Source organism: Excalfactoria chinensis, chromosome 2 (genome assembly GCF_039878825.1).
Source record: "Excalfactoria chinensis isolate bCotChi1 chromosome 2, bCotChi1.hap2, whole genome shotgun sequence".
NCBI classification, from domain to species: Eukaryota; Metazoa; Chordata; class Aves; order Galliformes; family Phasianidae; genus Excalfactoria; species Excalfactoria chinensis.
The window spans coordinates 108,351,991-108,378,700 of NC_092826.1; the positions used below are offsets into that span (position 1 = coordinate 108,351,991).

The 26,710-nt window shown below is 41.6% G+C and overlaps 1 protein-coding gene across 5 annotated transcripts; it reads left to right on the forward strand.

The window, feature by feature from the left end:
- Window positions 1-136: 136 nt before the first annotated feature.
- On the forward strand, window positions 137-26,686 carry PLEKHA8 (pleckstrin homology domain containing A8). 5 transcript variants are annotated; one of them, XM_072329792.1, is made up of 15 exons: window positions 383-404; window positions 5,982-6,070; window positions 8,767-8,883; window positions 9,479-9,634; window positions 10,588-10,712; window positions 11,367-11,525; window positions 12,316-12,356; window positions 13,081-13,238; window positions 15,209-15,362; window positions 15,765-15,850; window positions 16,528-16,586; window positions 17,691-17,821; window positions 18,386-18,456; window positions 19,764-19,825; window positions 20,712-26,686. In XM_072329792.1, exons 2-15 carry the CDS (start codon window positions 6,046-6,048, stop codon window positions 20,907-20,909), a joined length of 1,542 nt encoding a protein of 513 aa, XP_072185893.1. In that variant the 5' UTR covers window positions 383-404; window positions 5,982-6,045; the 3' UTR covers window positions 20,910-26,686. The 5 variants fall into 5 exon arrangements, with proteins under 5 accessions (XP_072185892.1, XP_072185895.1, XP_072185893.1 ...); XM_072329793.1 differs by lacking the exon at window positions 383-404 and adding an exon at window positions 5,214-5,282; XM_072329791.1 differs by lacking the exon at window positions 5,982-6,070 and having other exon boundaries at window positions 137-404.
- The last annotated feature ends 24 nt before the right edge of the window (window positions 26,687-26,710 follow it).

The following is a 26,710-nucleotide window of genomic DNA, read 5'->3' on the forward strand; positions in this document are numbered from 1 at the left end:
CCGGCGACTGCCGGCCTCCGATTGGACGGCGCCGTCACCAGGGGCGCGATCCTATTGGCTACGGGAGGCCACCTGCTTCGGGCGTGCTTCGCCCGCTCCCTCCTCCTTTCGCGTGCTCGTCAAGCAGAGTTGCGATTCTTGGAACGTTTTACGCAACCGTAGCGCGGCGGTGTCGTTCTTTGGGTGTTCCCTGCGCTAGAAGCGTGGCAGCGGGCCGGCGCGGCGGCGGGGGCCGGGCCGCGCAGGGCGGGCGGTGCCCCGCTATGGCCCTGGGTGCCGGCAGAAGCGGCGGCGGGGGGCAGCGCCCAACGGCGTGAGCGCGCTGGGGGCCGGGCGCGCTGCATGGGGGCGGGAGCCGGTCGCCATGGAGGGGGTGCTGTACAAGTGGACCAACTACCTGAGCGGTGAGTCGCTGCCCCTCCACAGCGGCACGGTCCGGTCCTCTGGGGAGGCAACCGTGTCAGCCGCGCTTTCCTGTGCGGGCGGGAGGGCGCCGGCAATCCCGGGTAGGGCTGAGCCGAGGGGCAGCCGGGCGGTGAGCGAGGCGGAGGGGTCGGCTGTGCTGGGCATTGCTGCCGCTCTTCCCCTTCACGCCTTCGGGGCTCTGAGTGGGGAATCAGACACCGAGGCACCAGGCGTGGGTTTCTTCGTTAGTAAATGCCCTTATGTTGTGGTGTTGGTGTAGCGACAACAGCCGTTCTCGGCTTTCCGTGCGGGTTGCGGTGTTATTAGTCATTACCCCATCGTTTGTAAGAAATCGAGTCCTTGGTGCATTCGATCCGAAGTTGTATGTGTTTGTTTTCGCCCGTTTCACGTAGGTGCTGGCTGGGGTCTATTTTGAACCCTCACGTTTGTTTTCATGCCGTGAGATGTGTCCCCGTGCCTCTGCAGCTGACCGAGCGCCTCTATCTAAATTAATGCAGGGCGAAGGAATCTGCTTTATCTGGGTGCATGAGGTTTGCCACAAGTGAAAGCTAGATGAGCGTTTCTTCTTCAAGGAGAGAAACCATGTGATGGATGATTGAAGTATCTCTCTTATTTCTTGTTTCTGCTAGTGGATGTAGTGGCCAAGGTTACCCTGTCTCTTCCTAGGTTGTTGGGGGGCTGTCTGTGTTGTGTTTGAGAATGGTAAATCGGCTGTTCTGCAAGCTAGCAATGTTGCATGTGCTTTCTTTAGGCGTATATTTTCTGCCCTGAGGCCACTGGGTTATAAGTTCATGCAGAAAAAAACGCAGTGTTTTGTTTCCCCACGGCCCTGGGGCAGGAAACTGTATCTTTGTTGTGACCTGCGTGTTTACTTGAGAGCGAGAATATTTCAGAAGTAGGAAATGAACTGGGTTTACTGTGGGCAAAGGTTGGAATGCTCAGATTGCCAACTGAAACACAGATTAACTTGCCTTACTACTCAAACAAGTTACTTCGTTTCATAATAAACACGTTTGTTTGCTTTACTGTAGATTAGGATAACGTGAGTTAGTGCTGATCGATTTCTGCTTGGAGATAGGTTTGCCTCCGGTGTTAAACCTCGGTTCTTGATTTATACACATAGGTTCTCCAAACTTCCTCTGAGTGTAGAGCATTTGGGCCTTAGAATTTACAGTTGTTTCATCCCCCAATAGAGTGGTCGGTCACCAGACAGTGATTTCTCAATGTCATTGTTACTATTTTGTTTTTAAGGTCATGTATATTTTCACACTTACAGAGGTGTAGGGATTGGGAGGGACCTCCAGAGACCATCTGGTCCAACTCCTCTGCTAAAGCACATTCCTTACAGTAGCTTTGGATCAGATGCTCTTTTCTGTGTCTCATCCTTTGAATCAGATTAAACCTTAAGAGAATGGGGCCCTTTGCAAGAATGGCTGCCAAAGTGTTAAGTGTGGTAGAACTTTTTCACTTGACAAATATATGATGTCTCAGCAAACTTCCTATTACAAAACCTTAAACTCTGGGTATCTTAAGTCTTGAAGGCAAGTAAGTTAGACAGCTTCAGCCAAGTCTGCGACCAAAGCATGCAATTTGATCTTAAAAATTCCTACGTTTCATCCTTTGCCAAAACTCTCTCTCAGTTAGTGTTGCTTGGTGAAAGTTGTGATGCTTATTGTAGCCAGCAGTCTGAGTGCTAAGAGCATCACCCTGTACCTTCCCTATGCCTCTTTGGTCCGCTGTGCTGCTGCCTGTGGCCCAGGCCAGCTTAGAGCTCTCTGGCATGGACAGTGTCAAAGCAGACTGGCTGCGGTGCTGTAACGTGACTGTTCCCAAACAGGGGGGGATGCTGATTGCAGAACAGAGAAAAGTAGAGAGCAGAAATGGATTGCACACGCAGGCTGTTCACTTCTGCTTGGAAGCTGCCTCCCACATGATGCTTCTGCTGAACTCAAGCTGCGAGTCACACTTCTTGTTAATCATGCTTTCTGATTAATACAACACATTTCTTTACTCTTTGGAGATTGCATTGTAAAAATAAGCTGGGATTTTGATTTCTCATGAGGTTTATAGAATGAGCAAGCTGCTGTTATCCAAAGGGAAGCAGGGTGGAGTCAAGGAGTACCTTCCTTCAATTATGTGTTTATCAGCTTGGCACTTAGATTGATTTTTCTACTGCAATTAAATTAAGTTCAGATCTTCAGCATAAGGCATGCTTTACCTGGATTAACTGGCCCCAGGCAGGACTGAGGCTGACTCTGGAATGGATAGGATGTATCAGGTCTTGGCTTGTGGATCAAAGGCAGCTTAGTCATCAAGAAAGGAAACTGCTGACTGCCTCCACTGATTTGCCTAGCATTCTTTATACGTTCAGGGAGGTGGCTTCGATTGGTTTTACTTTTTGTAACCTTTTCCTGGTGTTTAAACATTCCCTTTGCTGAGTAACTCTAACCCTGCCTAATTCATCTTCCTTGAGGCACCCTCACATTCGTGCCATTGTCAGTGATGCTGCATCGCACCACATACCACAGCTGGCTCCTCTCATCTGCCTTTATGTTCTTTTTCACTGTAATAGTATTATTACGCTCTGAATTCTTTGCAGTTTGTTCCAACATGCACAGAGCCAGCACCAAGCGGTAGATTTTAGGCTTCATGTAAAGCTTGAAGTTACTTTTGTCTCTAATGATTCAGACTTCCCTAAGCAACTTGAGGGGAAGCTTTTCAACTTAAATGAATGGCCTTTCAAATGTATAAAGCTATGGGTACGTAGATCTGTGGATCTTTGGATGACACTGCTTAGAATGAGTTTCTGATTTGAGTGTTTAAGAAATCTGATCTTTCAGAACGGGGGACACACACACGTCTGTTCAATACAAAGCTATGAAAAATGAAGTTCTCTGTTTCTAGAGATGGAGGAAGTAATTGAAAACTGCACGCTAAGTAAACATTTGGTTCCCAAAAGCTTTTGCTTATCATTTTTTCCCCCTCTTTTTGGCTCTGGTTATAGTCCAGCTTCTGACTGCATGAAATGAGAAGGGCGATGATCTGACCAGCATTACTGACTGTGGCTGCTGTCAGGCTGGGTGTTGTTAGTCTTTGCGTTTTGTGTGGTTGTTTGTGTGATTTGACCTTTCCCATCCATTCTCTGCAAGGACACCTCCCTCACTGCCCTGCTTTTCCTTCACGCAGCAATCTTGCTTCTGTCATACCTTTTTAGAAACGAGCGCCGTGCTTTGCAGCAGAGAAGTTGGATGAGGCTGCAGGAAAGGCCGGCAGTGTCTCCTCTCTCCTCTGTAGGTGAGGGGAGCCGCAGAGCAGTGCAGCACTTCCCACCAGGTATGCTGCAGTACCGGTGCCTCTTCATTCTGCCCTTCTGCATGGAAATAAGTGATCACAGGAGCACAAGCAGGAGGTGGGGCAGAACGATGGTAGGGATTGTCTTGTGTGTTTTGGTAAAGTCATTGCATTGACTGCGGTTAGCAGGTTAACCACAGCACAGGTCACAGACAGAAGCTGGGGAAGTGGTGCAAACAGAGGAGGGAAATCCCTAGGAGCTTTTGATAGGTGAATGTTTTGTTGCTTAGGATGGCTTAAATTAGTGCGTCTGGGCAGCGAGCAGATTTGCTGCACTTTTGCCTCCATCACTCTCAGCAATCAGTTCCATCTCTGCCCTTTGTCCTTTCATCATCCCTTTTAAAAATGCCTGGTTGCTGGGATGATACTCTCCGTTCCTCTCAAGGGTAGCGAGGTGTGGCTGTAGAGCTCATTTGCAGATATGCACATAGTTGCTCTGTTCAGGCAGGTCGCTTTTCCCATGCTGTGAGTATTGTGCTAACAGTTATGTTTGGAATGGGGCTGGATTTTGTGAAACTTATAGGAGAAAAAGCATTTGGGAGAAGGTCGCTGTGTTTAAGCCAGTCCCAGCCGTTGTGTGCTTCACTTGCGCCACTTTTCTCCCTCAAAAGAGTGATGAATTTGTGACGAAAAGTGATCCAATGGTTCAAGTGCTATATCTGTTAATTTCAAGGCTTTTAGAGCCTCTTGTTACTGCTACTTTTTGTTACCACACACATCCTCAGTAGTAAAGTTGTGGTGCAGGCATTACCGGCAGCTGCTCTCTAGGTGAGAAGATAACAGCTCAGAGGTGTATGAATCGTGACCCATTCACCTGCATTTCTGCTGTCCCTCATGGGTGGATTTTAGTCCTGGCAAATTGTTTCACTACAGAGTTAAGGTTGTAAAATGCATTCTGGTGCCTCAGTTTGCACCTTCATGGAACCGTTTCATAGTCTTGGAAAGCTGTTTGGAAAGGCAGCAGTTCTGGTGCACTTCTATCAGGATAACCCATTACCTGTGTTGCTTCTGCAGGGGAAAAGGGAAACTTTCAAGCTTTGTCTATGCAAAATATATTAGCATTAAATATGTGGACATGAGAACTGAACGTAGTCTCCTAAGAGATAAAAGAAATCAATTCTTAAGATCAGAACGGTATGATTTATTGTGTGCATTCAGTATATTTGAAATTGCGAACAAGCTGGGGTTTTGAAAACTGTTTTTGTCTTTTGCAGCAAGATTTTTATTGCCTTTCTTCAACAAGGAAATCCATGTCCTTCAGATTTAGTGTGTTAAAATCAACAGTGTTGCTTGTGGGCTGACATGGAATGTTTGTGTTGTGCAGCTGAGGAAGTGCAGGGAGCTCAGTGCAGAAGGAAGTTTGTCAGCACAGCCTGGGACAGCTCAGCAAGGGGACAGGCATCTGGAAATAAGATCTCTTGACTCAGTCCTGTGTTGTGACCATCAGAGAAGCATCTTTTAACTGGAAAATCTAATTTTCTTCATCATGGGAAGGCAGGCATTTTGTAAGTAACAGTTACATGATAAGAAGATGGTCTATTCTGGGCAATAGGTACTACCTGAACAATGAGGGGCAGGCTGGGTTTTAGCAAAGATCCAAATTCTATACTACATTCATAGGCTTGCATTAGCACTGGCAACTTAGTATTTCACTTCTGTTTTGCAAGCTAGCAGCACCGCCTTGGTCTTGTTTGAGCTTTTCCAGCAGCTCTCATCAGACTGTTCATCGTGAACATGATGCCTTGGGCGCTGGGAGATAAAATGGTGGGTGGAGATATGTTGAACAATGCTTACCTACCCAGGGTGGGATGAAGAGATGGACATTGCTTGCACTTGTTGTGATATGTCTCTTGTGACTTTGCAAAGAACAAGTGTTGTGGGCTGCCACAGGGTCATGGCCTGGGATATTAGCAGTGGCGGTGTGGTGTAGGCTCCTATCAGGTGGGTGGTGCTGTAATGTCATAGGCTCATAGTTATCTCCTATCCACACTTAAAATCTGAGTTCGGGTCTAAGAAATCCAAGGATTATTTATTGTGTATGTTCTTCTAAAGACTTATGTTGAAGCTCAAGAAATTAGTAAGCATAAAGTATTAGGAAATTCTCCTGGGAAGCAAGTAGTAATAAAAAACCTGTGTGTCTTGCCTTTGTGCCTTTTAGAAATGCAACTGGAATTGGCATCTCTTAATTGCAGCTTGTTTTCCAGGTCATCAGTTTGACTTCCTGAATATGTAATTCTCCCAGATGGTTTGGCTTTGTGGATATCTGACATGATCTACGTGTCTTCAAATGTGGGTTAGTTTGTTTTATTGTTTCTCCAGGCTCGGCTCTTTGGAACCAGAGCTTTCTGGAGTCTGAACTGTGTAATATTAAAGTTTGAATTCTGCCCAAATATCAGCTGTGTTATCAAGAAATGTCAAGTTTACTCAGCAATAGCCACATCCAGACTTCCTGGAGTGTAGTGATGGAAGTAGGAAGATCTCTCAGACCAGGGAAACTGCTTGAATGTTTGTTTCTGTAGTGGACAATATTGGGTCTTCCAATTGCAGGTACTAACTTCAAGTTTCACAAAGCGTGGCATGTATTTGGACCATAACCAGCATCTGTTGGGTGTTTATTGTTATCAGCCCTGTGCCTCTAAGACAAGCTGTGGAAGCAGGAGCTACATTTGTGTCCTGTCTGTACCCCAGCAATGTGAATGGGCTCAGTAAATTCTATGTTGTGTTAGTGCTCTCACCAGAGGTTTGGCTTTAGCTTTTTATCTCACATGAAGCCTGCGTTCCAGCAATTGCAGTATTCCTGCTAGAGTTTATGGGTAGAGAACAAAACTGAATAAAGCCAAGTTTTGTGCTCATGGAAATATCTTTCTGCTGCTTTTTCTTTGTCGTTTTCTTTCTCTGCTCTTTGCATATCTGTGAATGCAAACTGCCTGTAGTTGAAGATTGTATCCCCATTGCACTGTCCAGGATTTGTCAGACACTCTATTTTTAGCTGGTTGTTTAGGATAACCTTCCTGTGGCATTGAAAACCAGGTGGTTACTGCATCTTCTGACAGAATCCTGCTGTGATTGGGGTTTTTTTATTGTTTACTTTTACCAAAGTGCGTTTTTATTACATTAGTGATTGTGCTCAGAAAAATATATGCTGCTCAAGTTAACAGCTGTCTTATCTTTGTACTTTTAATGCCTTCTTAATAAAGAAGAGTCAGGTTCTACAAAGCAAGACAGATAATTGCTGATACTGCAGATGAACCCCAAACAAACAACCCTCAACAAAATATATTGACTCATGACATTTTTAACCAGCGTCTGAAATGACGGGGCAGAGTGCTCTGCATGTTGGCTAATTGATAGCTTAGCCTTCAATTGATGAGACGCAATTTAGTAGAGCATCAGCTGCATGAACAAAGCTGAAATAGTCTGTGTGCACCAGCAGGATCTCCTGAATTAGAGGCTTGTATTGACTGTGACACTGTGTTATTTAAGGGATTGGATCTGTGCCATCAAGTGTCTGAAGCAATGAACTGCTTCTCTCTGCTGAACAGTCAGCTCCTTTTATTTTTCTGTGAGTTCCTCCATACAAATAATGATTTTAGGATACTTTCTTTATTTTGGTGACAAGTAAAAACCAAACTTGTTGCTTTCTTTTTTTTCATTATTTTTTCTTTTTCTCGATGTTTCAATCTTTGTAATTTTTACCATTCAAACAAAATAAAGAACCTTTGAGAATGCCTTGGCATTTACAACGCTTTATATTCTTCTAGAAAAGAGTGGTGGAGCTTTAGAAGACTATGAAGAAGGCTTTATGTTCCATTTTTTTCTCATTTCCCCTAAGGTTTGGTAATGTATAGACCAGGCTGTCCTTCCTGCCATGCTACTGCTTATACACAAAACAAAACCTATCTCCTACTATTTGCCCGGGGCTCTGGGGCTTTCTAAGGGTGAACCATGCTTGGCTACAGCATTGGCTTAAAGCTGTCTGGTTAAGAGCAGTCACTCCTCCAAGGAGATGTTCTCAGGCTCTTGGGTGCTTGGGTGGCCGTGTTTTTTCCAGTTACATTGCTGACCCAGTGTGGAACGTGGGTATCTCAGCTCTGGCCCTGGGCAGAGAAGCTTGTTGCAGCTCAGGCTCGAAAGCTGATTTGCTCCAGTGACGTTGCTCTCTTACTTATTCTTAGGTTAATGAGCTTTTAGTTTTTAATTAGAAATAAATGGTGGCTACTCTGTCTTGTTTGTTTATATATTTTCACACTGGAGAAGTGCTTCCAAAAGAGAAAAACAGAGGGGATAATTTAGTTCTGAAGTTGGAAAGCAGGGTGGGCAAAAGCAACGCACAAAACTATTTGTTTTAGTCTAGCCTGGTGTTTTCATTGTTCTCTTGGAATGGATCCAGAAGTGCAAGTTATTAATTACAGACTGCTTTTTATAGGGACAGCGTGGGAGTTTCATGAGCTATTGAGAAAAGCTTTGTTGGAGGACAACTTTCAGAAATCAGTGTATTCCCCCTCTTTCCCTCGATTTACAATCTCGCCCTTTACTTCTGAAGGTAGTTTGACTGGGCCTTGCTGAAGGGAAGATAGAGAAGACAAGACAGTTGTGGTAGCTTCTGGAGAGCATGAAGGGGTGGACTGAGGAATGGTGGATGGAACTGAGGGATGGTGGTCTGAGAAGGTGCTTTGAGGAGAGAAAGAGTCCGTGATACCATGCTGGTATAACTACTGAAAATGACATATGGCATCTCAGGAACATACCTCCGGAGTGTAGGTGACAGCCTTCAAGTCCATCTGCCTGCAGGAAGGATGTGTAATTGCTGGCAAGCAGTGGTTGTAGAATACAACATCCAGATCTGTCACAACGTTACCTGTTCAAACAATTTATTTTTCCCGGGGGAACTAAGAATATCTGGGGCCTAATTTGCAGCAAGTTGTGAATTAGAGAGGTGGTGTTACTGCAGGGGGTGCAGTAACTGAGAAATGAAATTCTGTCTTTTAGGCTGGCAGCCTCGTTGGTTTCTTCTCTGTGGTGGTATCTTGTCCTACTATGATTCTCAGGAAGATGCCTGGAAGGGTTGCAAAGGAAGCATCCAAATGGCTGTGTGTGAAATTCAAGGTAAGTCTGATGCAGTGATGCAATTGCACGAGATGTGGCTAATAAGTGTATATTGCATCTGAGGTGAGATTTCAGGTCGTGAGAGCTATCTGTGCTCTTATCTTGATGTTATGTATTTCTAGTAACTCAGGAACTTGACTTATATACAAGTTTTTATTCTGTAAGAACTGCAAGTTTCTTACACAGTGAATATTCTCCTTGGAGGTGTGTTGCTGTTCTTTCATGATCCATGGTGGAGGAACACCAAGTTCAAGTGGCTCCTACTGTGCACGAAGTGCTAAAACTAGAAATATGGGTAATAAACTTTGATACTGCTCACTCAAATGGGTTTGCTGGCCATGGGAAGCCCGGCTCATAAATGCTACTGTACTGATTGCAAAGCTGTCTTTCATTGCCTTTTGTCCCACAGCTGAATACATGTCCTGTCTATTCCCTTGCTCAGAAGAGAAGTAATAAAATGGCAGTGGGGGAGTTTTGAGGCTATAGATTCCTACTCTTCCATCAGGGTTTGACCTGCCACCTAGCATATCCTTTGGGATATTCAGTTGGGTTGGGAAGGGTGGAGGAGCTGACCTGAAATCTGTGTTGCTTTTAGTTCATCCTGCAGATAACACACGAATGGACCTGATCATCCCAGGGGAACAATATTTCTATCTGAAAGCGAGAAATGCAGTTGAGAGGCAAAAGTGGCTGGTTGCACTAGGAACTGCGAAAGCCTGTCTGACAGACAGCAGGACTCAAAAGGAAAAAGGCAAGAAATCCCTTCTACTGTCACTTTTGCTTTTTATTTCCCTGTCCCTAGTCGATGAAACACAAAGATGACAAAATCAGTACTTGATCTCTGTGTCCAAACTGTGCTTCAGGCCTCAGGTGCTGATAAACACCAAGATGTGGGAGCTCTAGATAACGATGTCAGGCATTAGCTTTCACTGCAGGGATTTGAATACTTCTCCTTAAAACATGCAGTGTATAAATATCTTGAAAACTGTGCTGATGGCTTCCATGAGTACAAGAAGAGTACACAAAATGCCGTTAATACAAGACAAAATGTCTATTTAGGGGTGACGGAGCACTGGAACAGGTGGCACAGAGAGGTTGTGGAGTCCAGTGTTGGCAGTATTCAATACCTGTCTGGGCCTGACTCTGAGCAACCTGCTCTAGCTGTCCCTGCTTTAAACAGAGGAGTCAGACTAGCTGGTCTCTTCTAACCTCAACTGTTCTATGACTCAAAGATATACATTGTTTTGTACTTGAAAGTAGATGTCTTTTCTCTCCAGTGTTTTCTGCTTAGGAGGTAGAATCCCAGTCCTTTAACTCACAGTGTAATTGTTTGCTATTTAGTGAAAACAAACAAACAAAAATACAGTATATGGGGATATAGTCTTATTTATAAAGTCTGATGAGGTCAAATGTTGTCTACTTGTTTTGTTTTTTTCCTGTGCTGTAAGCCTAGGATCATGTTGATCCTGCCTATGGCATCAAATAATGAAACGTATTTACCAGTCACAAGTGTAATCTTTGGTCAACTTGGCTCATCTTTTTGAATTTATAGAAAATGTTTTGAAACACGGTAGTGTTCATTGAATTAGATTGGATAATAATGTCTCAGCAGCTTTACAAAATCACATACTGCAAGATGGATACACTGAGTTCAATATTACTTTTTTTTTTCTTTCTTTTTTTTCTTTTTTTTTTCATTTTTAGAGTTCACTGAAAACACAGAAGCCTTGAAGACTAAAATGTCTGAACTTAGACTGTACTGTAACCTTCTTGTTCAGCAAGTGCATAAAACTAAGGAAGCCAGCATATCTGCTGGATCAGAACCAGAGGTACAGCTCTATTTTTAGTGTAGACCTCTTCTATAAAGACTTAAGTTTTCTGAACTCTTCTGGTTAGCCAGTGTGGTATTTGTTCACACTTACTGTTGCACTGTCTTTCTGCTGAGGACCTGTGGGAAATTGCATACCCACACAACAGTTCTTGTTTAAATGAAGTAATACTGTATTGTTGTTGACAATCTGTTACTTCATTCTGTGTGTTTTTCAACTGCAGTAATTTATGTGGTTTTTTTTTGCTTGTGGGATTTTTGAAGTTACTGTTATCTTCAGATTATTCTGTCTCATTTGTTTACTTTCATTTCCCTTGTCAGTGATACTACTGGAGTATCGCTATTGAATACATCAAGGCTTACGTTTAATGTGTTTTTTTAACATCACAGATGTGTAACGTAAAAGGCATAGATGTTAAAATACAAGTCTACTCTGCTTGTTGTAAAGAGAAACTGACAAAAGAGGCAATGGTATAAAGGGGCATGGGCTCAGTAATATGGGATGCCAGTTCTCTCAGCAGCTTATGCTTTGCCAAACAACAGCTTTGTCAAACAACAATCACGACTGTAGCAGTTATGGGCTTTGTAAATGTTAGCTGATCCACGCTGATCTTCTGTGGTGTGTCTGTGTGTTCCAATTGGTTTATTCCTACAGAGTGGGATTGATGTGGGAGCTCTGTTGAAATCAACCTGTGACACCTTCCTGAAGACTCTTGAAGAATGTATGCAGATTGCAAATACTGCCTTTACTTCCGAGTTACTACATCAGACCCCTCCTGGGTCCCCACATTTAGCAGTTCTCAGAACAAACAAGGTAAGGACCGGTATCCTTTTCTATCAGTTTTGGTGTGGAAGGTGCCATTTCTTAAAGTAGCATTTGTGGAAGCAGGCAATTAGTTAATTTTTATTTTTGTGGCCAATCTCTTAACTTTTAATAATAGGTGAAAGATATTAACCACTAACTTTCAGGGCCTGATCCAGCTGCAGACAGTGATGTTTAAAATACATTGTGGGAGCTCACAGCAATTAATACTCCTGAGTTACTGCAGCATTGCACTTGTCTTAACACGCCAACAGGGGCTGATGAGCTCATCTTTTTAATGACCATCTTGAATCCATAACTACAAATGTAAAATTGCAGCATCTCTGGCAAACAGCAGGTTAAGGTGCATATAGGGTAGATTCTTCACTGCATCTGGGAAGTGAGTTCACTTTGCTGTATCTGGTGCCTGGCTTCGTGTTATCCTAGTTTTTCAGGTATTTTTTTACATAAAGAAAATGCCATTGCAAGTAAAACACTTTGCCCTAGTTTTGTACGTGTGCTGTATGGTGTCTCACACGGTATTTGCTAGATAGCTAGATTCTGAAAGAAGCAATCTTTTTTCTTTTGTGTTTGTTTTTTTTTTTGTTTGTTTGTTTGTTTTTTCTTTCCAGCATAATAATGTTGTCCTATTTTTCATATTTCTCTATATGTTGTTTTTGGGCCTATGCCTAGCTTTCCTGCTGGCTGCAGTTTGCATTTGTTAAAATGCAAAGTCCTGAAACACAGTACAATCTTCTTATTATAAAGAGGGTCTCCCCACTTACTCGCTCTTGTCTTACAGATAAAACACTCGGTCTTGTCCAGTCACACCTCAACGGAAAGGTATAGTAAATCTTTACTATAAATCTTTTTCTAAACTGTTTCTGACAGTGTCTGTTTTTTCCGTGTTTTTGTTCTGATATTACCAGCAGTGAGTACAGCTAGAATTACATTGCTCTGAGTCATATACTTGGAAACAGGTGCAACAAAAAGGAGTTAGTTCATCCCACTTCATGTATTTTCTTCCTCAGCCTTTTCCCTTTTATTTTTCTCCTCCCTAGCCATCTGTGCGGCTTCCTGGCCAGTCACCAGCCATCTCTTTCTACCTCAGTACTCTTCCCTACATCTTAGGTTCCGCTCCATAGGCTCATAAAAGTATTGATGGAGGGGCAAGCTATATTATTTATGGCAAGAAATATCATGAAATGGCAAGAACTGTCTTTATATGTTACATTTATAGTGTTCAAGAGTACTAACACAGGGATGGTTTTTGGTTACAATACCTGCCCATGATTTTTGTTTTTTGTAATCAGTTGAACTTTTTTGATTGCATAAAGATCACTGCCAGTACATTTGGTATTCTGAAAACTGACACTGTTAATATGCATCGTACTTGCTGTGGATAGGTGGTCTGGTTTCTTTTATTATTGTAGAGAAGTTATTTTTCTCAGAGCAGTCTGTGACAGCATGTAATTTCTAGCAACTGTTTTTCCTGTATTGTTATTTGTGTGTTTTTGCAGAAAGAAGTACTGCTTCATACTAAACATTATCCCTTCACTTTCTTCAGACAGATGGAACTGAACCCTTGTGAAAATGGCTCTGTAAAAGCAGAAATTAACCAGCAAGAGCAAACCCTTATAAAAAGTCTAGCATGCTTAAACTTGGAAACAAATGAGGGTAGCAGTGATGTTTCTGTTGAGGATCATATCAAAGAAGATTCGGCAGGTAAGTATGTGTACCATCTTTTATCCAGCATTGTCAGCTCTTTCAGTATGAGTGGAGGGTGGTGTAGGCTGCCTGTGAGAGTGCTGCTGATGTTTTGCTTCCTGGGAGAGGGAATGTCAGTGTAGTATAGTCTGATACCTGCCTGTTGTCAAGTCTTCTCAGTGTAGTTCTTTCCCTCATTGATAATCATCTTAGGATGGAATGGGGAAGAAATAAAAGGTTCTTTTTTTGGACAGGTGTAGGCTCCTCTAGATGCTGTTTGACATGAGAGCTGATATGTTCTGGGAGAGAATGGGCTCTTCTTGATCTGTGGACAAATATTTAATTCCCTGAGGCTCTCTGCTGGGAAAACCAGTACCTCTGCTAGTATATAGGGCTGCAGTGTCAGAAAGGAGCATTAAAGTTTTAGGTGCCTATGTCAGAGAGTTTGACCTTGTAGTTGTTAAAGATTGCACTGACAAATATTTATGGAAAACCAAACTTTTCTTCCTTCCATCAGAGTATATTAGAAAACACCTCTTACACTTCCTATCTTGATAAGAGGTGTCAGCCCCCAGTATTTATCCCAGCTGCCCTGAAATCAAGCCTATGAAAATCTCTGTGGATTTGATTTCCCTTTACATTTGAAGTGCTATAACCTTTCTCCATCTCAGAGCTGTTGCTCTTTTGTCACGTACGGCTTACTAATTGAATTAGATAATTTCTGAAGACCCTGGTCCTTACGCATGGCACTCCTGTGGCGTCACTGTGAACATGAGCTGTTTCTTTACTCTCTGCCTCATGTGTCATTTTGCAGGACAGATCAGTGATATCCTTCAAACTCTAGTTCCTTACCAGAGTTTATATTCTTGGAAGTGAGGCAGGGATATAGTAATGGCTGAAGTCTTTTTTTCTTTTCTTTTTTATTTTTCCCCTGGGGATCATGGGTGAAGTCTCTTTGCTGCTTCTGCTGTTACCAGATGTGAATGGTTCTTTTCACCCGGCACACATTCCAAGCTTATTTAGTGGTTCTGCAAATCATTGGCATTGCTGCAAACTTGCTTTCAGGCTATCTTCTGAGGAAGAGAGTTTGTTACAGCTGAATCTCTTCTGCCAGAAGTTCAATTTCACTTTAGGTCTATAAATCTTCACTGGCACTGGCAAGTATTCCTTTCCTGGAGAGACAAGTTCCCTGAGAAATTTGATGGTGTGGCAGTAGGATGTGCTTTGGCACATGGCCTGTACACTGCGGGTACCATGAATGTACATTTTTGCCTCTCAAATTATTATCTGCAGTTTTCTATGAGGTCAGGAGGTCTTGCCATGCATGGATGTGACCTTTCCTTGGGTATATAAGACTTACGTAAGTTTGGCTTTGTAAGTGCTATTGTAGTCCTCCGTATGAAACAGATGTACTTATCCCTAAAGGAGATTTAAATTAAACAACACTGGGGGAAAAGACAACGGGATCTTTTTCTGGGAAACTTCAAGGGTATTATTTCAAATCACAAGAATGTAGCAGCCTTTAATATCGTAGCACTACCCACCTAAACAGGCATTTTACTTACTTACCAAGAAAAGCAAACAAGTCAGCTTCTGAAAATGAGCAGTGCTACTTATCAGTACTGGGGAAGCTATAGCTGGGTGAGAACTATTTTCCTTCAAACAGATGAGTCTGTACTGACCTGTGTATAATGGCTTTTTCAAAGCTCTTCTCTACTTAAGATTATCCTTACTGAGGATGCATGAGTTTGATGAGATTACAGCCTGGTGCTTGGTTTGGCTGATTAAAAATAGTGGAGAGTCTAAGTCTAAGTGTTGTCTTAGCCGAAAGCAGTGGAAGTGTGGTATCATGGTGCTGGCAGGGAAGACACATGATCAGATATCTTATTGCCTTCCTTCAGATAGGACGTCATGAGGGACAGTAACAATAGCATGAAAATGTTTTCTTTCTCTATTTACACTGTTCTTTTGTTTCCTTTGAATTTAAGGCATAAAGGAAGATGGAGAGAACAAACTGCAATCTGTAGAAAGCCTCAATGCCCACAAGTTTCTGCAGTCAGAAACAAGTTCTTTAAGTGGATTGACTCTGTGTGAGGAAGATGAAAATGGGTTTCCTACTTTCTTCAGCGTCATGAGCAATAGGTAGTACACATTGCAGATTTAAATCACGAGGATGATAAAACTTTGAGCCTTTAATTGACTCATTTTCAAGTCTGTTCTGCCTGCAAAGCTTTATTTGCTGAAATAATGTGTAACGAGAATGCGTACAGCACAGAAATGGATGAAGATGCCCTATGTAAAATCAGTTGTACAGTGTGGAGTGGGAGGGCTTTTCCCTTGTTTGTAATCACATGCTTCACATGCCACCAGATGTGTATTTTCTACAGTCATTAAATGATTAAAACAAAAGCCGTGTTGGTGGTTTCATATGTATAAACATTAATTCTATTCAAATGAAGTAAGCATGGAACAGTTCTGGTTTTTAGTTGTTACAGAAAAGATATTGTTAAAGTAACAGTCTTTCTTGCTTGTCTCGGACACCAGGTTCAGTGATATTGAACTTCAGGAGGAAGAAGGCATACCAACAGAAGAGTTTCTGGAATCATGTTATGCAATTGTACCCGTTCTGGGTAAGCAGCTTCTTTTCATACTGTGGTGCCTCTGAGTCCTTTTATCTGCCACCAGCTGGGAGAAAAGGTGGATCAGTTGTTTTGGCAAATTTTTTACTTCTTCTATTACGTTAATTCAGAGCGGTTCCCTCCAGCAGAATTAATGTGACCGGTACTAGGAGATGTTTCTCATCCTTGCTCTTTATAGCGGATCCTCTCTCATTTAGACAGGACTCGTGTATAAGCTGTCTGGAAATCTATGCCTATGTCTGGAACAGTAATTTTTTTTCCCCTCGAAAGAACAGTATGTAATTCCCTATGCATCCAGTACAGCTGTCTGCACACTATCAGCTATACTTTCTATTGTCACTCTTTGATTCTCCCCCCATGCCTCAAATAATTTCTGATTCCAGCTGGTGCAGTCCTTCACCTCCTTTGCCCCTGAATCTAACAGTGGGTATAAAGTCCTTGCAAGCGTGTATCCTGAAGACTTAGCATTTGGAAGTATGTGTATTTTAACACTTGTATCAGCCAATACAGATTTGTTCTCCACCAAAGAAAGACTTCAGTTTATGTTGTTCTTCTAGTTTCTCCTACTTTTTAGAGGGATTGTTAAGATAGTAGATAATATTGTTACTAGGATATGAGGACTGAAAAAGGTAATAATTTTAAAGTATATACTCTTTCTTTTTCTCCAGACAAGCTGGGACCAACTGTTTTTGCTCCTGTTAAAATGGATTTTGTAGGTAACATTAAGGTAACTGTTGATTCTTAACACTGCCTTTTTAAACAAAATATCCGCCTTAGTTACCAGACCCCAAGAATTTCTGTCATAGTAGTCAATTCTGGGAGGCTTTATAGCATTTGATAGTTTTGCTATGTGACAGATTATGATGCTGAAATGTTCCTAATTCTGCCTTTACAGTACGTGTGTTTAGTAAATCTAACTGTTGTGCTCAACCAAACTTGTAAAAGATCTGATTGACTGCCAAGTAAAATTTCTGTTACATACTGTATGTGACTTTGATTCTGGGCTGAAAAGATCATAAGTCATAATGCTGTGGTATCAATACTAACTTTAGACTGCTGATCAAACAGGAAAGAAACACCTTTCCTCAGCCAAGAAGGAGCAAATTAGCTCATTAAGAACCAGTTTCTCAGCAGCTGCAAATTGGGAACAAATCCTTCAGGTTAGATTCTCCTGAAAGTTCTTCTAGCTCTAAGTCTGAAAAGGTTTGCTACTTGAGATAAGATGTATTCACAGTGAGGCTCTTCTTAGCTTTTCTTTCAAGAATGAGGGGAAAAAGAAAAAAAAAAAAAAAAAAGCAAAACATATCTCCTGAGTGTATGGTAACAAACACTGGAAGAATGCAGTTAAAAAATAAGTTAAAATGCAGATCCTTGACTGAGCCATTTGTTTTTGTTTGCGTTCTGTGTTGGGCACACAGTGGGAGCCAAGTCCCGGTGCAGGTAGAACCAGGCAGTGCTGTGGTGCAAGGCTGATCAAGCCCCTCTTGACTAGCCAGGTGTATATGGGGTAGTGTGCAGCCTTGGGGAAAGCATGACATAAGCCTGCCAGCTGCCCAACCACAGGATCACAGAATCACCAAGGTTTGAAAAGACTTCTAAGATCATCCAGTCCAACCTCCCACCTACCACCAGTATTTCAAACTAAACCATGTCCCTCAGTACAACGTCTAACTGACACATAATGAGCCTAAGAGGATGGAACTGATTGTAGGGGGATTATCTGTAGTATCACTTTGCAGGAAAGAATTATGATAAATAAGTGGAATGCGTGGGACAGGGTGCTGTTTGATCTTAAAAACATAAAGCTTTGCCTCTTGTTTTTTTTCTCCAGAAAATAAACCAGAAATTTATAACCAACAAAGAAGAGTTTGATACCCTGCAGAAGATAGTGCTCCATGAAGTCAGTACAGGTGTTGCGCAAGTTAGAAACTCTGCTACAGAGGCGCTCCTATGGCTGAAAAGGTAACAGCTTTATATCTATTTCAGCTCTAAACTATCAAAGTGCAACAAAGGGCCAGCACAAGCTTATGTATATGGAGCAAACTATTGACTTTCACAGTCTCCAACTAAGTTGACTAGGCTCAAGATTAATCTCTGTATCTATAGTTGTGTCACAGCAACTATATCAAAAGACCTGTAAAAGTAATCTCAGCCAGCCTTTTTTTCTGTAGGAAACAAACCAACAGAACAAAGAATTGCAGGGAATGACTGTTCCTTCTGGAACAGAACATCAGGCAGATCATTTCAGTCTTCAGCACAAATGTTTTAGCAGTGTTTTTTTCCTTAAGCTGGAAGTGAGGCTGGAGGACATGGCTACGTTTCCTTGTTCAGATTGAAAATGGTTCTGTAATTCGGAGTTTTATAAGCAGTGGGTGTTGAGTTGGCTCCAGAATATCTATCTGATATGTTTAAATGAGCAGTTGACTGTACGTTGACATTATAAAACCTACGGAACTTTACTGCAAACTGGGTACCTACTTTGTTATAAATATGGTTTCTCTTTGTTTTGTTGTCTCATCCTGGCAGAGGCTTAAAGTTCTTGAAAGGGTTTTTGACAGAAGTGAAGAATGGAGAAAAGAATATCCAAACAGCTCTGAGTAAGTAACAGTTGCTTTATTCTTCACATTCTTCTGAATGTACATACTTAGCTATTTTCCTTCTTGTTTTGAATGTGTTTTCTTCAGTGATTAACAATGCAAATAACCTCTATGACACAACTTTTTCTGGAAAATTTCTGTTTTTTGGAAGTGACAGTCATCAAGCAGATTCCTAAATAACTGGTTGGTTTTGATTCAGTGCCAGATAAATATTTGCTTAATGGGAATACTTCTGTAAAGGGGGACCGACATATCTTAGGAGAAAAGTGCTTTGTCTCAACCCATTTTCTCCACTGATATACAGTGAGAGCATTCCCACACTCACAGTTGCTGTTCTGTTTCTTCAGTTCCTTGAGAAGTTGGCCTCTATATTTGTTGTTAAGGCAGAGAGTAGACTTGTCAGTGCTATTTGCTACACAGTACTTATTTCCTCCTTTCTTTTTTGCTCTTACTGCTGTATACCTTGCACATACATTGTCTCTTCCTGTAAAGATAAAAAGGATATATTCACTGGTCATTATACTGGTAGATGAGGAGTATTTCTTACTGCAGCAGATAGTGTGGCTGGCTTTTACTGACTTTATATGCTCTTCAAGAATGACTGTCTGCAGTTCTCTGAGCAAATATCCAAATGCAGCAAAAGAGATTTTTTTGATGCAGCTCAGGGAATCTATAACACGATAGCAGATACTTAAAAATTAAAGTGAAAGCCAAGGATATTGAAGAATGGCAGTAACAAACTGGGAAAATAAGGCTCAAAGGTGTTCATTCTGTATATAGAATGTTTTCTATAAGAGAGTGGAGATATTTAGGAACATAAGGACCTTCATCCAAGGCTACACTTGGGGGCACTCACAAGAGAGGCACAGAGTTTCAGATGTAAAGAGAAGGTTCTTGTCCAGTATCTGAGTTAACTGCGTGGACTGAAGCTGGCTAAACATCTGCTTATGGAATAATTTCACCCCATGTAACGTTTTCTCAGACTTGCGCTGAACTAAGAACTAGATAGTAGAGGAAAAGTTAGTTGTGCAGCACAGCTAATCAAATAATTACCTTTGTCTTCCTGCCTGCTAGAATGCTTACTTGCCATGGATGACTTATAGGAGGCTGACAGCAGAGCTGAGACCCCAGTGCAGAATCCTTTTTTCCTTCCTTTCAGTCGTAACTGTAATGCTTAAAGCAATCATTTGTATAAAGTAGCAATAATATGTTCTTGACTATTTATTCCTAAGCTGTAATATCCCTTGGTGATGCAAAGCTAAATGCCATACATGTATCTCTTTTTTTCCCTTTTTCTTTACTTTAAGACAATGCTTATGGAAAGACACTACGGCAGCACCATGGTTGGGTTGTACGTGGCGTCTTTGCGGTAAGTGCTTCTCTTAGCTACTGTTAAAACTGGGGGTCTTGTTATTGAGAGCCTCTCTTATTTTTAATTAATGTGGTATTAAAAATAGAAGCATTAAAATAAGTAGGTTATTTTGTCAGATCTTATCCTCAGAGTGGAGACTGTAGCTATCACAGTATTTAGTACTGAGCTTTCGGGGTGGAGCTTGTTTTCTGGACCTGGTATGGATTATTTTTGCATACGTATTGTTTTAATTGTGTGTTTTGCACTTCAGTCTTGCAGGCCTGTTAAAGTAAGTGAACTTTTAAGATTGCTTACTTGAGGATTTATCTTTGTGTATGAGCATTCAAGAAGGGCAGATGTGGATTGGGACAGGAGTTGAATATATTGACTCCAGTAGTTTATTTTTTGTCCGATCTGCTGTCTCCCCCTTGTGTCTTTCCCTGGAAATTACTACTGAGATTATAATAAAAAGGAATGCCTCAGTCTACTGATCACAGCTGAGATTGGGAGAAGCAGGAATGCTGGGGAGAGTTTTCTAATGAGCATTTTGAGAGTGAGAGTTCAGTGCTGAAGTGTGTGATTCTGGGTTGGGAGCTTCCCTAACAATCTGGACTTACTTGGATTTTCAGTTTAATTAACTTCTGATGTTTGTTATTTGCTTTCATAAAATACGATAAACTGACACTTCCTAAAAATCAGGCACTTCTGAGGATGTCTTACACTGAGGATCTACGCAGAGATAATAAACATTTTAGTTTATCAGTTAATAGACTTAACATATCCATGCACATGTCAGTGTATTAAATTTAGGCAATTAGAGTGTCTTAGAATTTTTTCACAGCTTTTCTTGGGTTTATTTTCCTGTTCTGTCTGGCAAATCTAAAAGCTTTGTTTCCTTCCCCAGTTAGCTTTAAGGGCAGCTCCAACGTACGAAGACTTCGTAGCAGCTCTGTCTGTTGAAGACTGTGATCCTCAGGAGGAAACATTTTATAAAGCAATGCAGAGGGACCTCAACATTTACTTACCAGCCATGGAAAAGCAGCTAAATATCTTGGACACTCTCTATGAAGTACATGGTTTGGAGTCAGATGAGGTGGTATGACTACAGTAAGACAGCGTCTTAAAACTTCAGGGACTGTGTCTGTTGACAAAGATTTTTTTGAACATCATTTCTGTTCACTGTAGCTTTTCAGGTGGGAGAGGTGTGAGTGTCTGGGGGAAAGGGTATGTGTGGTTTTTATTTCTTGTGCTTGTTTTGTGTTTAAATGCAGAGGTACCGTTTCTTTTTGGGTTATAGCTATGTCTGTGATGAATGTTTTGGACTGTTTCTCACTTGCCTCACTCCCTGTTCCCTTTACCCTGTAAAAGTAACAGAGCAGAATTTGCCCTTTGCTTCCATGCTTTGTGTGGGAGCTGCACATGCAGCAGAGCTGTCATAATACCCACATGGAGCCAAGCAAGCACTGCTGGCTTGGACTATCCCATGCCCTGTGCTGCCCACTCTAGCCAGAGTTACTGTTACCTTGGTAGCAGAAAAGAAGTGTGGTTAAATGCCATCTTAACAGGTGTGCAGTCAGTTTTTACCTTAGTTTGGGTTGAAGCTTTTTTTTTTGGTTGTATTTTTTTGTTTGTTTGTTTATTTGTTTCTTTTTTGGTTAGTGCAGCATCTCTACAAATGTTAGAGATCTTCACTGTGAGCACATGTAGCTGGTGATCTGAGCTTTCACAGGGAACCGGCCTTGGAAACTAGCTGTTGTGTTCTGTCCCAGCTACCTGTTTGTACCACGTTTTCCCTTCTGGCTCCTGACAGTGAGCCAAATCTAAAGGAAAATTCCCCTAGTGCCCTTTACAGCAAGAAGATGTTCCTGCCCATATTGCTTGAGGTGAGTCTGCTGCAACGTATATTGTGGTGCAGGAAGGAAAAGTGTGTGCATGACAAGAGGAGGAAAGGCTGTGAGCATGGAGTGCCATTCTGTCTGCATGGTACCGCCATTGTTCGCTCTGCCCCATGTTGTCCCAGTGCTGGGACTGGTGAACCAGAATCTCAGCTGGCGCAGAGCCACAGAGCCCAGACAGTTTGAACAGCATGTAATTGAAAATACATCCATCATCCTGGTTTACTGAAGTGCTTTTCTTTCTGTACTTTGGGTTTTGGATTTTTTGAAATTAAATTCACACAAAAATATGTATTTTTTTTTAAATTGAATACAGGTAGCAGTTTAAAAAGCAGGTTTTACTGAAGTCCTTAGGTTGCTATTATAGGCTAAGACTTCCTGAAAATGGGCATGAAGTACCAAAGCTTAGAGAGAGCTAGGATTTATCACTGAGTTGTTGCTCATTATGCCATTTGCAGACCTTAAAATCTAAAATTATGCAGAATTGGCTAGGAATTAAGAAGGTACAATGTGCTCTTTCCCTCCTTTACTGATACAGATAAAAATGTGCTCCTAATAGCACTGTTGCTATTAGAAGTGATAAAGAAGTCCTTTTAGATAGTTTGTTATACATAAATGGACATATGATATACATAAAAGGACAAAATTCCTGCTAATGTTGAAGATGAGAACACTGTGAGTTACTTACTGCCAGTTTACATCGTAAGTGGGTTTCTCAGTGGTGACACGGGGCTTTGGATAGCTTCGTCCAAAGAGCTGAGTCTAACTCATGAGGAAAGAAGGCTAATGCTAATGAGGTCCTCAAACTTAGTCAATCCTCATAAATATGGGAGAAGTTTCGTTGCCGCCATACTCACAGGATAAATATTGGCTTTTGCTAGGCTGAAAAGCACATTCTGACTAAAATGAATGTATTGCAGGCTTGCTGCATCATTCTGAGAAAGCAGCCTCTCTGCATACATAATACTTGATCTTTTCTCAGGAGCCTAGCATTACAGGCTTTAAGAAAAACATATGGTGAGTGAAGAGAACACTTGGTGTGTCAAGCAGGATACTAGAACTGTAATTGGGCATTTTAGTATGACTTTCTTGTTCCCGTTGTCTTTTCTGAATTGTGCCTATCTGTAGTCCCTACGCGTACCAGGATAGAATCAGAAGGATACGGGGTTTGCAGTTCTTGGAGTTTTCATATTTTAATTAGTATATATTTGTTTGAATATGAAGTCAGAACTTTTGACCAAAGCTCCATTCAATTATTTCTCTACTTGCAGTGCTAAAAATGAAGCGGAGAGCCTCTGAGATATGACTGTCTGCTTCTTTGAAATATGAATGCAAAAAAAAACCCCATAGCTACCGCAGAACAACCAGCTCTCCATCCCCTGTGGGTTCCTCAGCCTTTTCAGCTATTATGTGGGAAACTTTTTCTGTAATAGGTCTTAGTGCTGTGATAAGGTAATAGAGACCGCATTGCCACAGAGTAGCAGGAGTTTGTGAGGAGAGCAGGAAGAGATTGGTCTTCTCTAAAAATTAATAGTGAAATCATGATGAAAATTGACTTCCTTTTTTTTTCTGTAAGCTTTTTCGGTACCAGGAAAATAGATGTAGCACTTAAAAGCTTGGGCATTTTTTGCTCTTGTTTCATTTGTTCTGCTTGTTTTTTTTTTCAATAGTGAGAGAACCACTGGCTTGTTAGTAGCGTGTCAAGCACAGTATTTGATACAGGAAGTAAAGAAGGTTTATTTCTTAAGTAAGGAATTAAACAGCTTCATTGGGCCACTAGTTTCAGCGATTACTAACATCTACAATTCTTCTTTCTTCCAACAAATAGGAAGTAATCTGCAGTGCGCGTTCTGTAATTAGCATGGCATCTGCCCTCAGAGCAGGCTTTCTTGACTTGCTCTTCTGTGTAAAGTTGGTCTTTCTAAACCGTGGAATTGGTGCTTGGGAATGTTCTGTGAAGACGGTGGCTTCAGGAGATGCTGGTGGCCATGTTGTTTAATAGAGGACGTGTAGAGATGGAACTGAGCAAGGTCACCTTGCCTTCAAAGCCTGTGCTGCTTTATGCGCTGTTCTTGCAGGATGTTGAGCACTTTTAAGACTCAAGAATGCTATCTTTTCAAACCACCGCTGAGAAATGCTGCAGCATGTTGCAAAGCTGAACTCCAGGTTAAGGATGCAATAGACCAGATTGTTAGGCATAAACAAATACACAGCTAGATGATTAATTTCTTATTTGGCAAACATAGAAGATGGTTCTTATTTTTGGAAATTGTAGAGGACAAGCAATTAACTTTGGCCCTCAAATTTAGAATTGGAAAAGAGGTAGGTGGTTTTTTGTTTGATTTCTTTGGCTCGTTGATTAGTGGTGGTGGGTTGGGTTTCTTTCTCTTTGTTTAGTGGCTGACATTTATAAACAACTGACCTGTATACAGATAGCAGTCTATGTGACTCTCAGATAACAGCACCCTTGCTCTGTATACTCTACACGAACTGCTTTAATTTCTTAAACTGCACTGGTCTGAAGTTTTTATGTCCCTTTCCTTTAGAAGTGCTTTCAGCTGTTTTCTTCAATGTCCAGCAGTTGCATATTCTCAGGGATATTACTTAGCCATGGCAAAATAAGAGTAATCACAGCCTTACCCTAGGAGAATCAGTCTGCTTTTTAAGAAATAAGTACAGCTGGGTATAGAACTCTGATACAGCTCATGACATGGACAAAGTCTGTCCAGCTCACATCCTTGCTGAGACATGGTAAATCCCAAAGCAATCTGAAAAATAGTGCTATCTAGTGCTGAATAACGGCTGTCAGCATATTTCAGTAGAGACCATCCACACATCTTTGTAATACAGCGCTGTTGGCATTAGAGCAGAGCTCCTACGTGGTTTCAGTCAAATTCTGCTTAGCAATGGGAGGCTTTTATTTATTGTATTTATTATGTATTTCTTTTTAAACCAAACTGTGTTTTGGAGCCCCCTCTGCTATTTTAAGACACCGCACTCAGTTGCATACTGAAGTTCTCTGACGTTACAATTGCAGAGTATGAACTGCATACTCAAGAGCTTTAGCACTAAGGTTTCATTGAAACATTTTGTCCCGATACTGTTGTAATATGGGTCTCCCTTCAACAAATGCACTAAGGACTGTATACCTTTGCTGACAAGGTTTTTGTAAAGCATCATCAGGATTAGGTTGCAGTTGTTTGCTTTCAAAATGTTTCATAGTTTGAACATTGTCATTTGCTCGGCTGTCCATATAGAAGTATGCCCAAAATGTGCTCCGGTTCTTTTTTGATGCCCTTTGGCAAAGGGATGTGGACCAGTATAGAGAATGGTACTACCTAAGTGCTTATGCTGGAGCCTTTCACCATCTCTTTTTATCACTGATTCAGTTTTTGTGAAGAGCTTTAAAGACCCCTAAATTTTAGACACAAAAAGCATCATTAGCGCATTCCTGCCTTCTTATCTTTCCTCTTCCCCACTTGTTTCCCACCCCTTCCTTTCCTCCCATTTGTCAGTTTCTTTGCTGTCAGAGCTGTTGCTGTCCAGCCAAAGCATCTCCTTAGCAGTGTGAAGTAGGAGGTTCTATAAGTCATTAAATGGGAAACTTTGAAAAGCAGATCTGAATTGTGTGGCAAGGACAGAGTCGGATGGAGAACGTGCTGCTTGTCTTTGAAGCTTTGCCCTGGTTGGAGATACTCTGCCAGGACAACCATGCCGATTTCACTGATGAAATTTAAATCAGAACATTTCACAATTGGCAGCTCTACCTCTTATGAGTGAAAGCACAGGGTTTTGTATTTTTAATGGGTTTATTCCTCTTCTTTGCATGCATGCATAGTACTGATAACAAAGCAGAGAAGGGGGAGAACTCATAACTGGATTCCTACCTTTTTGCTGCCTTCAGCAAAAAGCCCCTTGGTGAGCAAACCCGGCACAGTTTGATGCTCTGCATCGCCCATGTGCAGTGGGGACACTGGAGCACACTCTCCGCCTCTGAGCAAACCCACTCAGGAGCTCGTCCTACTCAGTTCGCAGAAGGATTTAAGGACTTGCTTTGAAGTCTGAGTACAGGCATATGTTTCACTGACAGACCTTACATTGGCGTGCATTTCTTCAAAATGTGGCTTTTCACTGGCATCTGTTTATATCCCTTTCTCTGTGCAGCATTCTGTGTGTGAGCACCCCAAATACTCTGGGTGTGCTAAAGGCTTCTTTTAAAACTTTGTATTGAGCAGGAATCAGGATATGGAAACAAGGAAGTTTCATGTTTGCTTACTTTATTGTGCACTGCAGCATTTAGGGGTCTCAAAATTTGTTCTTCAATTCCTTCATTTAAAGCCACCTTGAAAGCTGGTGATTTTTGTCTACTTGAAACAAAACAAGCAAATTGCATTCCAGAATATGGTGTCTGAACCATTTCTGTCTTCTTGCATTTTTTCAATCCAGTTTTGGGCATTCGTCTTATTAATGTCAAGCTGAGCTTACAGTGAGCCTTACTGAGATGTAAGATGAAGAGAAGGTATATTGCCTCACACTTTAAATTTAATTCTAAGGGCTTGCTCATGCCCCAGAGATCACCTCCACCAGTGTAAGCATTGCACAAATTGTGCTGTCATAAGCAGCTCAATCTTGAAATACTTTGGAGTTTCCAATCTGCATCATCTCTCACGTGATACAGCATCTGTTTGTTTGGGTTTTTTTTGAGTATTGTTAAGACCTTTACCCGACTTTTTTATTATTTCATTGTAATAAACTTATTTTAATAAGCTTGTTTTAAAATCTCACTTCTTCCTTGCATGGATTTGGGTTTTTTATTACAACAGAGGGCCTAAAGTGCTCTTCAGGACTGCATCTGTTCTAGGTACTGTGTGAACAGTCGAAAACAGTATGTTTCTGGTTCATAGAAACTGCGTGTGTGTATCTTTGTATGAAGAATGTTAACACACATGGAGCCTGTTTTGATTACAAGAATAAAAGCTGCATCGGCTGTATAGTTGTGGGTCCTTGG

Excerpts from the sequence above, each read along its gene's own strand:
- PLEKHA8 (XM_072329791.1), top strand. The coding sequence starts at position 365 with ATGGAGGGGGTGCTGTACAAGTGGACCAACTACCTGAGCG. Across the intron at positions 8,884-9,478 it reads GGCTGTGTGTGAAATTCAAG|TTCATCCTGCAGATAACACA; the intron begins GTAAGTCTGATG and ends TGTTGCTTTTAG. Across the intron at positions 19,826-20,711 it reads TTGTACGTGGCGTCTTTGCG|TTAGCTTTAAGGGCAGCTCC; the intron begins GTAAGTGCTTCT and ends TTCCTTCCCCAG.